This window comes from Chaetura pelagica, unplaced genomic scaffold (genome assembly GCF_000747805.2).
Source record: "Chaetura pelagica isolate M959 unplaced genomic scaffold, ChaPel_1.0 scaffold12, whole genome shotgun sequence".
Classification (NCBI taxonomy): Eukaryota; Metazoa; Chordata; class Aves; order Apodiformes; family Apodidae; genus Chaetura; species Chaetura pelagica.
This window is the reverse complement of record NW_009952801.1, coordinates 4,646,419-4,662,588: the sequence shown is the minus strand read 5'-3', so window position 1 is coordinate 4,662,588 and position 16,170 is coordinate 4,646,419. Positions and strand designations below refer to the sequence as shown.

Sequence of the window (16,170 nt, the reverse complement as noted above, 5' to 3'; positions counted from 1 at the left end):
AGCAGGAAAAATAAATAATTTCCTTAAAAACATTAAAATATTAATTAGCTTGAATATGTAAACTTTAAAATTAAAAGCAAAAAACAGGGGTTTATGATTTAAACTATTGCCATAAATCTCATGTATGTATTTATTCATTCTGAGCTCTAACTCCTTCATGTGCTTACTTGTTTCTGTGTAAGAAACGAAGCAGGTACCACATTGTAGTCAATTTAGGAAATTACATTTCTAATATTTTTAATGAAGAAACAAAATGTTTGTCATACTTTCAGGACAAGTGACCTCAAATTTAGTAAGTTACAATTTTTAAAAATATTCTGTCATTTAAATAAACATTTGCTGAGGATGGAACAACAAATGGTGTCCTTTGTGGGGTAGGATATCAATAAATTGTTTTCTATTATTCAGATAATTTTAAATAGATGTAATTTAAGTAAAAGAAGCATTTTGAATTTTTTTTCTTTTTTCACATTCAAATAAAATCAAAAGGAGATGAAATTGACAATAGATTTGCTTTCTTAGAACATTGTTCAAACTATGGGGACATTTTTTGGTGGGTTGCAAAGCCAATTTTCTTTTGCAATTAATTTTAATTGTACTTTTGTGTTAAATAATAAATTTCAGGAATAAATATCTCCTTTATCATGGAGTTACTTTAATAGGAACCAATAAGCTTTTCCAAATGCTTTTTTGACTCACCTTTTTTTGCGTCATTTTACCTCCTTATCCTTTTTTTTCCCCTCCTGTCTATATGCAGCATTTGAATTGTAGATACTTGTAACACTTCTGGCTCGATTTTATGCCTACAATATACTGTATACATGAACTATAATTGCTGTGTTCAAATATTTGAGTTTTTTGCATAAATGACATCCTGCAATTCAAATAATTATAATGTGTTAACTTCTTTAATTCTTTTTCTTTGAAAAACATTTCAAACATGTAAGTAAATATTTCCTTCTTGTCTCTTTTAACTCTTCAGAATCTATAGAAAATTTCAGTACCTTTTAAATCCTCGTCAAGTTTATAGTCTTTCTGGAAATGGACCAATGCCAGGGTAAGTCTACAGTTAACATTATTACCAGGAACTCATTTAATAAAACGCTACATGATCAAATGAACAGACTGAGGCACATGCAGCATGTTTTGGATGTATCAACACTGCAGATCCCTGAAATTTACAGGTATTATTTGTGTACAAGTAAAGCTACGTATTGTATGTTTTACTGATAACCATGCTGTACTCTATATAAGAACTGTGGGATACATTTCATTGTGTTGCAGCTTTTGCTGCTATATCAGCAACCCAAGTTCATGTGGGCATTACTATTATGTTACAAATACCAAGCTGCCTCAAAGGTTGGTCTGCAGAGCATACATTTATTTTGCATAAACACATATGTCCACGTATGTTTGTGTCTTTGTAATATATATATATATAGAGTGCATATATATACACACATACAGTCTTATGCATGTCAGATACAGAATTTTGTTTCAAATTAAGGTGGCTGTGCACTCCTTATCAATTCCATAATCTTGGGGATGTAGTGGGCAGAAAATGACTGGACAGGAGAGATTGTGTTGACATTGACTTTTTTGGGGGACTGAAGTGTTAGCTGAACCAAATAGCATTGCAGTCACTTCGTAACATGGTTCTTCCATGATTCTTCCTATTTTGCATTCATATGGAGACAGAAGAATTGCAATATATCAAATACCAACTTTTGCCATCTGAAATTATCTCCTTTTTATGTAGTGGGTACTTTGGTAGAAGAAAACAGAGGAGCACTGAAAAATTTTTTGTGTATGATTTTGTATCTAGTGGTTGTTGTTTAGTTATGCCACTGATACATTAAATTTTACATCAGTGAGAAGAGTTGCAGAAAGATTTAGGGAGATATGTCTTTACTGACATGAAGTTTACACTGTTGTTTGAATATTTTTTTTTGTTGTTTAATCCTGAGAGTTTTTATTTGTTCAGACTTTTTTTCCTTTTAAGTTGGAGGAAAATAAGATGAAGGCGGAAATGTACATGGTTTGTATTTCAGTTGTCAGATACATTACTGGAAAGAGTATGACAGTTTTTACCAGTAATTCTGGTTTTGAGGCCAAATATACAGGAAGCTAATCTCTTTAAATGGTTCTACATCAGCTGTCCTTTAGTTTATTGTGTTAGACTTGGAATGTGTATAGCATTGTTAAAAGTGAAAAGTGGATTGGGCTCAATCCTTTTTGAAGTTAAGATTCTTAGGAATCACTACAGTGTGGCTAATGTGGAACCAGCAGAATGGTGCAAAATCTGCTAAAAAATGGAAAATAATGGCATGGATTCTTTAATGCCTGTAGTTTATTCTGTACCTGAATGCTAGTGCTGTTTCCTTATTTTAATGTTATTTGTTGGTGGTTTGTTATGCTAATCTTGACATATACAAAAAAAGTAAATAGTCTGAGTCCAAATAGTAAGTATACTAGAGAAATTACAGGACCTTATTTTGGGAATTTATAAGAAATTTGACTCTCAGTCTGAGACAAAACTAGTAACCAATATTATTTTACACACAGTATAATAAAAATGCCATGCTAGAGTTTGAGATAACAACACGAAATATTTTTTATCAAAATAATCTTATTCGTTAAATATTTATGTATTTATTTATTTAAACTAACAAAAGAATCAAATCCCACTCACTGCCCTCGTTAATGTCCCTTGCTAAGTTCTGGTTTTGTGTATCTTGTGATGCAAAGGAAAATGTATTTTAAGGCAGAAGCACAAGAGGGCAGTGTTAAGTTCAAACTGAAACGATTTAAATTTTAGTCTTTTGAACCAGGGACAGTGTTTCTTAGAGGATATTTTCAATATCTCTTTCCATTAGGAATCGAAATAGTTTTACTTCATAGTCACTTTGAAGAAGTTTCTACTTAATTTGCAAACAGATGCTGCATTTTATTAGGCTTGTTTGGATATATTTTTTATTAATTCCACAGAAATTAATAATCCTAAATTTCCAGTTTATCTCCTGCCATCACATCTTGCCCCTGGCAATACTATGTAGGCTGCATATAATTTGTCCCTTAAGAGAGCAGTTGAATAAAGTCTGTATTTCAGTTACCAGTCCTTCTTTCCCTTTCTGCAAAGGCTGGATTGCCTAATAAAACCTGCCCGTCCATCCGTCCACTCACTCATCCATCTGTATAATGCCAGTTATGCTGGATTGTCAATAAAAATGTTACATTTATGTAATACTGTCGTATCTGTTGTTTAGATTGAAATGGAGCAGAGTGGGGGATTGTACAGCATAAAGAAAAACAAAAGTGTATTATGTCAATTACTGTTATTTATTGGAAAGGGATAAGCATTATATATATGTATTTTAAAGCATAATCGTTGAAACACTTTATAATTTAGTCTATTTTGAGATTTTTTTTTCCCTTTTGAATACTAATTTCAGACATGTTTACTCAACCTATAGAGTGTTTATAGTATTAGGATAAAAACTGCATGGTTTTGGTAGAGCCAAGCTGTCTACTTAAACCCATAACTTTTTTTTTTAATTTATTTTTCTCATGGGCTGCTGTCATCAACCAAGAAGATAACATTTATGTTTTCTAATCTGTGGTTAAAATTAATATTTCCAGTTAATTTCTGTTTAGATAACAGGGAGAAATACAAGAGATCTCAAAGACCAATAAAATTCTAAGTCTTAGAGGGACTGTGAAACTGCTGGTTTCACTGTTTTTGTTGTTGAGTCAACAGCTCAATCACTCATTCACTTTCATTATTCCTTTTCAGTAGGATAATCATGTTCTTTCATGGAAATGTGTTAGAATAAAGGGCTCCTTAACAAAACTGAGCTAGAACCAGGTTAAATAGTTGGGTTGTTTTTTTTCATTGGAAGAAAGGCCACTAGTGGAGTCCCATATTTTAATTTCTTTGAAATCTGGAAATAACACATTTAATTTTCCTTTTCCATCCTCTCCTTTAAAAAAAAAAAAAAAAAACAAACTAAAATGAAAAAAAAAAATCAACATGCATCTTGCTTCCTGCCTTTTGTAATATCTGTTACTGTGCATTTTTTAAATAAATATGCTGACATGTAGCAGATCAACAGAAAAATACTTTTTAACAATTTGACAGTGAATTCCTGTGTTGCTATCTGAATGTGCAGTTACTCAAGTGGATGTGTCACCTACTTTCATAATAGATGGGATGCTACTTGCAGAAATGCAGGGGCAGCAACAAAGATGCTTCTTGTACCTTCTTAGCATGCCTAAGCTAAAGGGTTTTGGAGCTGGTGATGTCAAGATTTATGTATATAATCTATATAAAAATATGTACATTATGCAAATAAATTGCATGCCAGCCAACTCTGACATTGATTCCTTTCCAACAATGGAAACTGACCTGCAAGGCCTGAAAATCAAGGAGCTCTCAGCCAAAGGGCAACAGTACACTTTAAACACTGGTATAATAATTAATGGTTTAGACATTATTTAGGAGCAGAGAGATACGGGTGAGCTGGAGAAACCCTGTAAGCTCTGCAGCTGAACAGAAGCGTAGAAGGTACTCCACGGTTACAGACTGCCACACTTAACAAAGTGACGTGAAAATTGCCGGGCTGATACATTGTGTAATTTGTGCTTAGCACCTGTGTTTTTAGCCTTGAAAAGAGTTTCCCTGTTTGGTTGTTATATCTCTATAGGAGTCTTCTACTTCTGACAACAACTGGTATTGTGGATTTAATGATCTTGAAGAATCTGAAATTCAGTTATTGTTCACCTTACAGAGAGGTAAATAATAGCTGGATGAATAGCAGTCCAGCCACAGACCCACATGACTCCGTAGAGAGGTCACCGTTTCACAAAGACTTTGTCCCTCTGAAAAGGCTCCTGTTCCCTTAAGTCTATTATTTAAAATGTCTAATTTATGTTATTTTTATACTCTATAATAGAAATTACATCCACAAAAGTTGTATTTCTTTGTACCTCCCTTAAGCATTTAATTTGGAGAGCATGTATTTTTTAAATTCTATCCGGAAGTTTACCTCAACAGGCCTTTTTAAATCTTAAATTCTGTCCACTTAAAAGATGCCCAAGACAGCCAAACTGAATCCCTACAACTTACTCTGTAATTTCGTTGGGAATTTACGGCACCCAGGCCTTTATAATTTCACAAAGCAATAGGCCTATTTTGAAAATTACACTGATTTTCCTGATTATTGGAGTTGATTGCTAGAGCATTTTTTTGATGTTGGACATTTGGGATATCCAGAGTATTCTAGGAAGATTCATACACCAAGAATATCCTTAGAAGATAATTGCATAGTTGTTTTCTCCTGAACAAAACCTTGAGCTTGGTGCATATTTCTTTGAAAGAATTCCATTTTTGCCAAAGAATGGCAAAGGAAGCCATGGTGGATTGGTAGCACTCTAAAGATTAAAATCACAGTTGTGCACCATAAATCAGTAGTACTTAAAACTCACTAAGTCTTCAAGTGTGAAACTTAAACCTTGGATTTAGATATATATTTTAAACAGCTGTTAAACAAAAATTTTACTTGTATGACATCTGTGGTGTTTGCTGCCTTCATAGCACAATCTTTAAATATTGCAAATACCATCAATTTCCACTCCTGTCTCAGTCTAGACTTCCAAAGTTGTGAGCCAGATTAATTCATTCTCTCTTAAGACACAGGATTGTAATTGTTCAGTAGTGAGTTTGCCACACAGCCTTTGTCTGAAATCTGTTTTTAAAAACTCTGTCATGTCTTTTAGCCTACTTATTAGCTTGCACTTCTCACATTCTTGAACTAGTTCTCTTTTCTCGGTCACCCAGTAATAAGCTTTTGACTATTACAGTTAAGTTACTTCTGAACATGTAGCATCCAGCATCTTTACTCCACCCACTATCCAGCATCTATTGATTCACTTTTCCCGCAAGTGCTTCTGTATTTCTTCTTCTGGCTAGCATATGTGTTTTTGTGTTAAATGATTCAATGTGAATTACAGCACAGATTACTTCAAAATATGTATTTTATTTATATCAAATTATCTTATTTACCTGTTTCTTATGTTCTATTTAATTTCTGACAAGGTTATTGACATAATTTTTGTAAAGTTTATTGATATAGCGTCATCTGTCCTTTGTACTTAATGTTCTACTTGTAATAAGATTGTTATCCATACTGTGCTATGTAAGAAATGATCATCTAAACTGTTAAATAAATATTTATTTTTTTAAATAGAGGTAAAAGTTTTTGGGTAAGAGACCTATTATATTTTCATGGTTTTTATTATTAATATTATATATGCTTATAATTCTTGTACAATTTTATAAATAATTTCAAGAAAATAAGATTAGATTTTCTATTCTGGTCTTCTACCTTATAGTCTGACAGTGCACAAAGCCTTTAGGATGACTTCAATTATTATTTATTTTTTTATTTCCACTTCAAAACCAGTTATTAATAAGTAGTTCTCCAACTTTTTTCTTTTTTTTTCAAAACTATATCAAATGTTCTGTGGGTAAGAGGAAACAGATGCTATTAAAAAACTTAATTGACAAAAGCTATCTTGATAGACGTTACTTACTCTTTACTTTAAGTTCACTTAATAAATCTGTCAAATTCTTTCTTTACAATTATAACATCTACTGAGGTTTTTAAACATAAAACTGTGTTCCCTTACCAACTCTTATGGTAGACTGCACATTCTAATTCAATGAATGAGATGTATTTACATATCTAATTATACAACTATATTTAATGTTATAAATTTGATTATATAAATATTTATATTTGCTATAGTATATTTATATACAGTATATTTGTATATGCAAATATACAATGTAAGAAGTATATTTTCATGTATTTATTTTATATTTGTATAATATATGTATCATGTTTATATTTAAATTTTAAAATAGTCATGTGAACTTAATACTGTACTATGAAATTGTTTGGAAAATCTACTGTGTATGAATATAAAATGCTCCAAGGGAAATATAAATTAAGCTTATTGAGAATTTTTTTGACAGTTTGGTTTTGTCAGACTTTTTCTTGGAAAGTTATACTTTTTGTTTTGACTGTATACTTAATCTTCATCAAAAAGAACATTTGATAGCCATATGGCAAGGATGCTTGCTCATAAAAACAGAGACAGAGGATTGGGTCTCTGTTTTGCCTATCTGGATTAATGCTGCCATCAACCCTGTACTTTTGGTACTAGGGTTTTGGGCTTTGTTTGCCTTTTGTTTGGGGTTTTTTTCAGGCTTTCTTTTTTATACCTGTTGCATGTGCTAGAAATGCTTAAATATTTATAGAAGTTATAATCTTGCCATCACTGCTATGCTAGAATTCAATTTTTAATTAATCTGGAATTTTCTTAGTAATGGAAGCGTTATAATTAGATGTATTAACTTTCTAGAGTCCCAACACATTGGGTCAAAGTGAGAAGGCTGGTGATGGGAGGCATTTGTCTCTTTGCTAGGTCTCATGAAAGGGCAGAGATGCGCACCTGTGAGCCAGGGAATATCTCAGTGCCCACTCTTACAGTGGTAGCAACTGACTTTCAGCAGGGGGTCTTTCAGCATGTATGCTTCTTAGAAGATGTGTTCCCCAAGTGTACCCAGTCAGATTTGGCACATTACATTTTGTATTAGAAGTGATCCTGTAGCACTTGGCCTGCGGGTATGTGAAACAGAACGTTCGAGGTGTGAAAGGCAAAGCAGGGTTTAATACAGAATGAGTAAGCATCCTTCAAACACTGTACTTGACAATTGAAATTGACTAGAAGCTCTTGTGAGCAGAGAAAATTAGAGGGATTGGGAAAATAATGTAATGGGTTTAATTCTATATAGTTTTGCTAACTTTGAAATTCCTGTTTAGAACAAATAGAACAACTTGTCTTGTTATCTTCTGCATCTTAAATAACACTTTTTGACCATTGTGCTTCCTATTCCCTTCTCCCATGCACTTTGTTTTACTCTAGTTTTTCATGCATGTTTACTTTTATCAAGAGCCTATAAGAATTTTTAAAACTTTCTAGGGACAGGAACCTCATTCACTGTGCAGCATTAAGATTTCATATGGAATATAGATTAAATTAAAAAGTTGCAAGATATTATGTATATTTGTTTTTAAGAATTGCAATTAAGGGTGCAATGTACTAATTGTTTATTAGGAGATTTTGAACTGGAAATCTTATCTGGCCACTAGCGTGTAGAATATGGATGAAGATGTCTATGACAGTAATGAATAGAATATATGTGAATGTATGTACACACACACATATAAATTCAGCAAGACCACTGGAAGGTTTTTGTCTAGTCACAATTTGTGTAAGGTCTAACTTCAGTATGCATCAAAAGCTATCCTGAAAAGATGCTTTTAAATTTGAAATATTGCAAATTAGAATTGCTTTAATATATCCCTGCTTTACAGCATTATGGAATATTGGTATGAATAAAGTGGATAAAGAGGTGGTGATACTCTCCAGCACTCAATGAATATGGAAGAAGAAATAGCCATGCAAATACTACCAAAGATACTTCACTTTTAAAACAGGGTTTGTAGGATGATAGAATGAGTGCTTTCAATCAAGTGCTTACTCATTTTGTATTAAATCATGATGCAAAGTCATTTTTATCAACCACAAATTGCTCAGCTTATTATGTATTAGTGTATTATCAGAAATATGCTCATTTCATATGCTTTTATAGTCATCACCTCACAAGGAAATGTTGTGGCTAATGCATTTAGCTACCTTAGATTTTACTGTCTTGAGAGACTACATATCCATTCACAACTAGGTAAACAAAGTTGTCTGACAGTAGTTTCAAACACGTTTTGGAGTGAGACACAGATTCAGATTAACTGTCAGGGCCAAGCTATTGCTAGTATTAGTATACCATAATAACCCTAGAATTAACAATTTAATATTAAATTTTTCAAATAATAGAATGTTGGATTGTGTTTGTGTAAAAAAAATACATGAACAGAGGTAATTACTTTTTCAAGTGTTCATTTGCCATTTATTATTAAATGAAATGTCTTAAGCCATAAAATGTTTGCATAATGCACAGTGCCTTTATGGTAATTAAATAGATCTCTTCATTTACTGCTTTTAGGTTAAATTTTTTCCGAGATGTTCCTGAGTTCCGAGTACTAGCATGTGGTGGAGATGGAACAGTAGGCTGGATTTTGGATTGTATAGGTAATCAATGCCTTTTACATAGTTTTGCTAGACTCATGTTTTTCATTTTACTACTCTTTCCTATATACTAAACTGTGGATATAGCTATTTCAAACAAGATCTTGTTCATTTAAATTTTTTGAAGTTTATTCGTTTGGGACATGATTAATTTTAAGGACAATTCAAATTGCAGAAGATCATCAAAATCTCTAGAGAAGTCCAGTATTTGTAGTCTTCTGTTTTTCCAAAAAGCAAGAAATTTGAATAAATCTATTATATTTTCAGTTCAAAGTCCCCAAACTGACTAAAATCTAAGTTGTTTCTTTTAAGACCATTTACCTTAGATAATTTGCTTTATCAGTTACCACATTTTTCTTTATGCTCCATTATCCCACAATGGAGGTGGTGGGTTAACTGCCATTTCAGTTTTGGAGTTCTTTCAGTCAGTTGCCTGTAAAGTCCTTTGCAGATATCATTAGGAAAGCCCATAATCAAGATATTACAGACTTAAACTTCTCAAGGCTTATTAGGGTTAAAATCTGCCATACAAAGAAACATACAAAACATACAAAGAAATACAAAGAAACGTTTCTTTGGCATTAGAGGGGCTGCAGAGATAAAATGGCAATGTGTGACGATGGAAATCGGGAAGGAGATGGAGGTCAAAAGAACCAACTAAAAGTTAGAATGAAGAGTGTTTAAAAGTGTGTGCTTTGTGGTAGGTGTGGACCAGAATACCTTTCAAAGTTCAGTAAAAAGTTAAAATTATGTCATGGAGGAACAGATGACAGCAAAAGCATATTTCTAATCTTGGGTAAAAAACAAAACAAACAAACAAACCAAAAAAAAACCCAGCACCAAACAACAAAGCAACTTTTTGCAAATACAAGGTATTGATTTTAACTCTCAAATAGCTTTCAAAATCATGAATCGATGCATGTAAATAGTAGATGTACTGCCCAAACTTGGAAGGAGTGAAGTTTTGCAGCTCTTAATTGTTTAATTACTTTTTTCCAAGAAGTATTAAATGCCATGTGGTTACTTTCTCTTTGAAAAAACAGACTACATTTTGGCATAATAAAATAATAATAAAATAATAAATCTTCTGCAGCAAATTTTATGGGACAGAACTAAGAAATACATTTTGAATGCTGTCTTCTAGTGAACAAAGCCTTTTTCCAGAAGTTGTGCATATAGAGTTTAAGTAGTCACCTGTTTTGAGAAACACATGCTTTGTAATTGGATCTTTTCTTCCTTCATCTCCTGATACACAAAGAATCTTTGCTGAGAGCAAAGCAAGAGGAAAACAAACAAAACAAAACAAACAAACAAACAACCCAAAAAACCCCAAATAAAAAACACATAAACATCCCACAAACAGAAACAAACCACATAGAAAACAAAAACAAACAAACAAAAAACCCACAAATAACAGCCAAACTGTTTTCCCCCTCAATCTGAGATTTCTGAACTTTTTAATTTATTATTCTATTAAATGTTAAATTATCTTAAAGATCTGCAGTGCACTGGTCTTCCTAAAGAATTGAAGAGAGAAACTGATAAGGAACCAGATGTCCTTGCCACATCCATTGGATATATAAACTCCTACTGAAAATTGCTGATAATTGTGCATAATTCTGTCAACAAAATAGCAAATTGTTTAACTCTTCAAGTATAACATTTAAACTAGGCATACTACTCATTCCAATTAAATGGAGAATTTGCCAAATTATATATTTGAAATTTTATACCTGGGAGTTATTTGCCCCACTTTCAGAAAGGTGTATTTCTTTAAAAGAGTCTTCCCGTTCTATCTTGAATAGAGATGCTTTGGCTTGAAATGCTAGCGAAGTGTCAAAAGACACTGTAAGTTCATGCATTTCAAAATTATTATTAAAAAATACTTATTAAATACAAAATATTGACTTGGAGACTTTGTCAAATCCATTCTCATTTTCAGTATCAGTTTTAATTCCTGATGAGCGAAGCCCTGATGTTGCTTTCGGGGGTTTTGGAAACAGTGCTCATATGTAGACAGAGATCAAAGTGAATACACAGCTAAACACAAATTTGGCCACGCAGATGAAAAAGGACAAGAACCATCTCATGCCCTTAACTATTGCTCTTTTGCATTCTTAGCTGGAAATGGGAGAGCTGACAGCCACAGAGAGCACACTGTTCAGTCTTGGAAAGATCTGGAGTGTTGTTGTTTATGAATGTCTATCACAGTGTTTATCATAAGTCCTTATGATAACAATCAAGTAAATTAGGATTAAGAATTGCATATTTACTGGGGAAGGGGCTGCATAATGGAGTGGCTTGGTGAAATGTTTGTTGCTGAGCAGGCAGCATAATCTCATGTACAAAACATGTATCACTGTCTTTCTCTGAAACAAAACCTATCACAGATTCTGTATCAGTACCATACAATTAGCTCTTTTGTATCTTAGTTATATTTTTCCTTCTGTATTCACAGAGAAAGCGAACTTGATTAAGCATCCTCCAGTTGCTATCCTGCCTCTTGGGACTGGCAATGATTTAGCAAGGTGTCTGAGATGGGGAGGAGGTAAACACAAATTAAAATACAATGCATTATAGAACTAAAAGGAAAACGATAGCTTTTGCATCAAAGTCTAATCTCAATATTTGGATTTAATTTCTATGATGTATGTAAAGAACTGCTGTCACTTTTCCTCTTTTTGTAATTAGCTGTCTTTAAATGTTATATGAATGGTTTCATAGATATTAAAGGTTGTAATTACTCTTCATACCTTGTTTGTAGTTTCTGCTGACACCAAAAAGCGTCCAAGGTACAATGACAGTAGTATATAGCTGTTTAGTCAGCTTTTTAGGATCTGCATTATAGTTACTTCTTTGATCAATGCCTTATAAAAGGATTATTCCTTAAATGGAATTCAATTTGGGCTGTTCTGAAAGGGTTACTGAAAACAGCTAATAATGGGTTTGGAGTGGTTTCATTTTTTTGATATTCATAAACATTAAATGGAATATTTGTCTTAGCCTCAGACTAGTTCCTTTGATCCACTCCTTGTCTCCTACAAAAGATTCCAGACAATAAGTGCTGTGGTGCTATTTATCAGGAAATGAGGAGGCAAAGAATGCTGAAAGTAGAATATATGTAAAGTCAAACCTTTAACACCCTTTGCATCCTTTTGTGGATGTATGCAGCCTTAGTCTCAGCTCCTCCAATAATTTATTTCCATTCAGGATTTGCATTACAGGGTAACTTGAAGGGGACACAAAGAAGAAAATCTTAGGAAAGAGACACTCTTTGGTGGAAGCATGTCAGTTTATGGGCTCACAGCCAGTTCTGTTTCACATCTTGTTTGGTCATTTCAGATGTTACGTATTTGAAACTTGGCTTTTATTTTGAACTTCTCAACCTTTGTAGACATTTCTTCCTTCTCATCATAGCAATTCTCCTTTCCAAATGTCTGCCTTGTTACAAGATAGTCTTTAGCAAATGCTCAGTAGTTTCTGTGCTATAGAACATGTTAACCGTAATGTTCTGTCAAATCATTTAAGGACCTTCTTTATTTTCTCTTTCATGACTGGTAATTGTTTACTCATATAGCCATAGGAATGAAAAGAAGAAAGAGCAACCCAAAACTCAATCAACTCAGCCTTGCTTAACTTTCTGAACAGTTCATAGACAATAATTCCTGTTGGAAGGGGTAACAGAAAGTTGCTAGTCCAATTTCCTGTTCTAAGCAGGGTCAGGTATGAGAGCGTTTCATTATGTTAGTCAGGACCTGTTTTTTCCAGCCGCTTCTATTTATTTGCCTTCTATTTTGAGTGATTCCATCAACACTAAAGTAGAAAAAGACAGTGTATAAATAGTCTGGCTTTTATAATTCTTTCACCAGTTGCTTGGTAGACAGTGCCAAGACACAGATTTTCTGTAAGTTTCATCAGTGTTGGTGTGTGATCTCACGGATGCAGACAAATGGAATTGTGCATCCTGCTGTTATGCAGTGGTTGGTGGTAACTAACAAAAACATAGTATATAGTCATCAAGAAAAACATCAGCAATGGGTTTTGAGCAGAGAAGCTTTGAATGGCTTTGCTTGCTAAAACTGTTAATGACCCAGAAGGTACATATTGCTTTAATAAGAAAATTTTATTTCTGATTTGAAGAAGGAATGAATCCACAGATATTAGTTATCTATTACAAAATCATTTGGTCTGAATAGTATTCAGAGTTGATCAATTCACTTAGTAAAATCTCTACACTTTTTATACGTGCACACATGCGTCCTCTATTTTGTTCACACGCTTCTACGAATTCTACTGAGTTGAGTATACAGTGTAGTGAACCACCACTACTACTAAGGAATTAGCTTAATATATGTAAACACTTCTTGGCAAGTAAAAGTATGATCTCTCTCTACAGAGCAGGATGAGACTCATAAAGAAGTTGTTGAAAGATGGAAAAATATTAGTTCTGCTGAAAAGTTATCCATTACTGATTTCACATTTTGGATTTGTTAGGTTAAACCACATTGAAACAATTGATAAAAAATAGTAGACAGCTTTTAACCATTCAGTCTCTTGTCAGACTTCTTTCAGACAAATCTGCTATGTCTTTTCCATACATTTTGAAAAAACCATAAATTTAAATATTGTTTTCATAGCAAGAACGTTTTGTGAAGTATAACATTGGCTTTTTGAATAACTTTTATAATAATTTGGAAAATTAGAGTGATTGGAAAGTTTTGAAGCTAAGATTATTTTCTGTAGTGTAAATTTGATGCCCAGTGGAATCTAAGTTTACATTAATTTAGCTGAGTGCAGAAACCAGCTTTGTATTTGTACTCCTTTCAATGACAAGTACTAGAAAATTGTCAATACTTCAAACACAGTCCTGCCTTTCAGATCTTATATACATAGTTTTTGTTTTTTCAGTCATCTAGAATAAGTAAGAAAATGCAATGAAACTTCATCATGTTTAAGTAATTATTTTTGTGTTTTGCTAGGTTATGAAGGTGAGAATTTGATTAAGATCTTAAAAGACATTGAGAACAGCTCAGAGATTTTGCTGGACAGGTGGAAATTTGAAGTAATACCCAATGATAAAGATGAGAAAGGAGACCCAGTGCCTTACAACATCATTAATAACTACTTTTCTATTGGCGTGGTAAGACTTATGCTTATCCTTAAGTGATTTTTTTTTTTTTCTGTTTTGAATAAATATTTGCAATGCATGTCTTCAAGTGAGGAATTGTTGGCTACAGATCATTTAGAATGTTATTTTCATAGTGAAATGAATATACGGATGACTGACAGCAATTTACATAAATTTGCTTTCACACATTCAATCCAGAATTATTTTTCAGGACCTTCTACCTTCTCATTTATAAGGAGGATATTTGTGTTGTTCCTAATGGTTTATGAGCAGCCATAGCACTAAATTTAGATTGCTATTACGAACGTCCTATAAAAATATAAAGGAAAACTAATCACTTAATATAAGAACTCTAGGTAACCTTTTCCATTAGTATTCACATAAGCAGAAGTGTTTAAAAGAACAATGGCATTATTAATTTATTCAGTGCTGTTTTAAATAATAAAATAAAATAGTTTAAGGAAACCCTCAGGTTTTTTCTTGGTTCTGTTTTATGGCAATATGCACAGTTAGAATGAATTATGAGGAAAAGGGGTTTAAGAAACTCCTTGTGCCCTAGGAACTGCTTCTGCAGCTTGTGCTTCTTTATGGTTTCTGCTTGTATCTTGCTATCCACACTGATTATTAGATGTGTCAAGCCTGACTCTTTAGCCTTTTCCTTTGGATATACTTTCAAACATAAGTGGAAGAGGGACTATGATCAAGTCCAAATTTCACAGATTGAATAGTTCATAAATAAGATTTTTAGTTTGGACACAAATGAAGTCTAATTAACTTGTGAATTTGCCCTCGAATACCTAGCACTAGCTGTTTGGAAATCAGCTTGTTCCACATGCAATACATGACTCTGCATATTACTTTTTTAAAATAAAAATTAAAATCCACTTTTACAGGACATCTGCAATCCACTATTTCAAAATGCTACAGAAAAGTGTTTTAATGGGAAGTAGAACATACCATATTGTAAATCCAAGGAAATTAAGAATGTGTGCTTAGTTTATTTGATCACTGTGCATTAGCAGTAACAGGCTTCTGCCCCAACTATAAATGGTTGATGAAATTTTTACATGTTAGTTGGAATTCTGTAATTTTGTTATAGTGCCTAGCAGTAACATACAGGGACAGTGTTCCTTAAAATCATTCCTTAGCTTTCTGTACTGTGTAGTCCTAAATGCTGGAAAAATAATTAATCAGGCATCCTCAAGGTTAAGATATTTAAGTAATGAGAATTTTTTCTTGGGATTTGTTTTGCTTGTAAAGACTGGATATTAGCCTCTCTTGTTCAAAATAAGTACAGAGAACAATTAGATATAATAGAAATAACATAAATTAATGTATAGAAGTATATCAATGCAAAGCATATGCACCAAGACTACTACAAAATTAAGTTCATAAATGGGAGAGAAAGTTCAAAGAAAATTTTTGGCTGCGGGAAAAAAAAAATAACATAACAGAAAATGCCCAGCACAGGAGGACATATTCAATGACTTTGTCAAAAAGAAATATTGATGCTAAAGCCTCACAGATGTAAAAAGAAAATAAATGTGTTATACTATGGAAGCAAGCAAAAGTGTGAGGGAGGAGGCATCAGATTTTAGACTTAGATATTAATACACTGCAATTTAAATAGTTTCTAAAATGTAGTGTATGACCACATGTAAAGACAGAGCACAGAAACAGGAAATCAAATGCCAGGTACATGTTGGGACATTTGTGAATGTCCTAGGCTTCAAAGAATCCTTTATCATTATTCAAAGGAAGAAAACAGAATTACATTAAAGAAAAAACATTGAACTGAAGTTATACAGTGGCAAGATCATAAGACTATTAAA

General features: G+C 32.9%; 1 protein-coding gene across 1 annotated transcript in view; it reads left to right on the top strand.

Annotated features, from left to right (window-relative positions):
- The window catches only part of DGKB (diacylglycerol kinase, beta 90kDa), a 294,394-nt gene that overhangs the window by 87,974 nt on the left and 190,250 nt on the right, over positions 1-16,170 (top strand). Inside the window, exons 17-20 of the mRNA XM_009994937.1 lie at positions 983-1,057; positions 9,128-9,213; positions 11,669-11,758; positions 14,190-14,350. Coding sequence (XP_009993239.1) covers positions 983-1,057; positions 9,128-9,213; positions 11,669-11,758; positions 14,190-14,350 — 412 coding nt within the window. The remainder of the gene's footprint in view (positions 1-982; positions 1,058-9,127; positions 9,214-11,668; positions 11,759-14,189; positions 14,351-16,170) is intronic.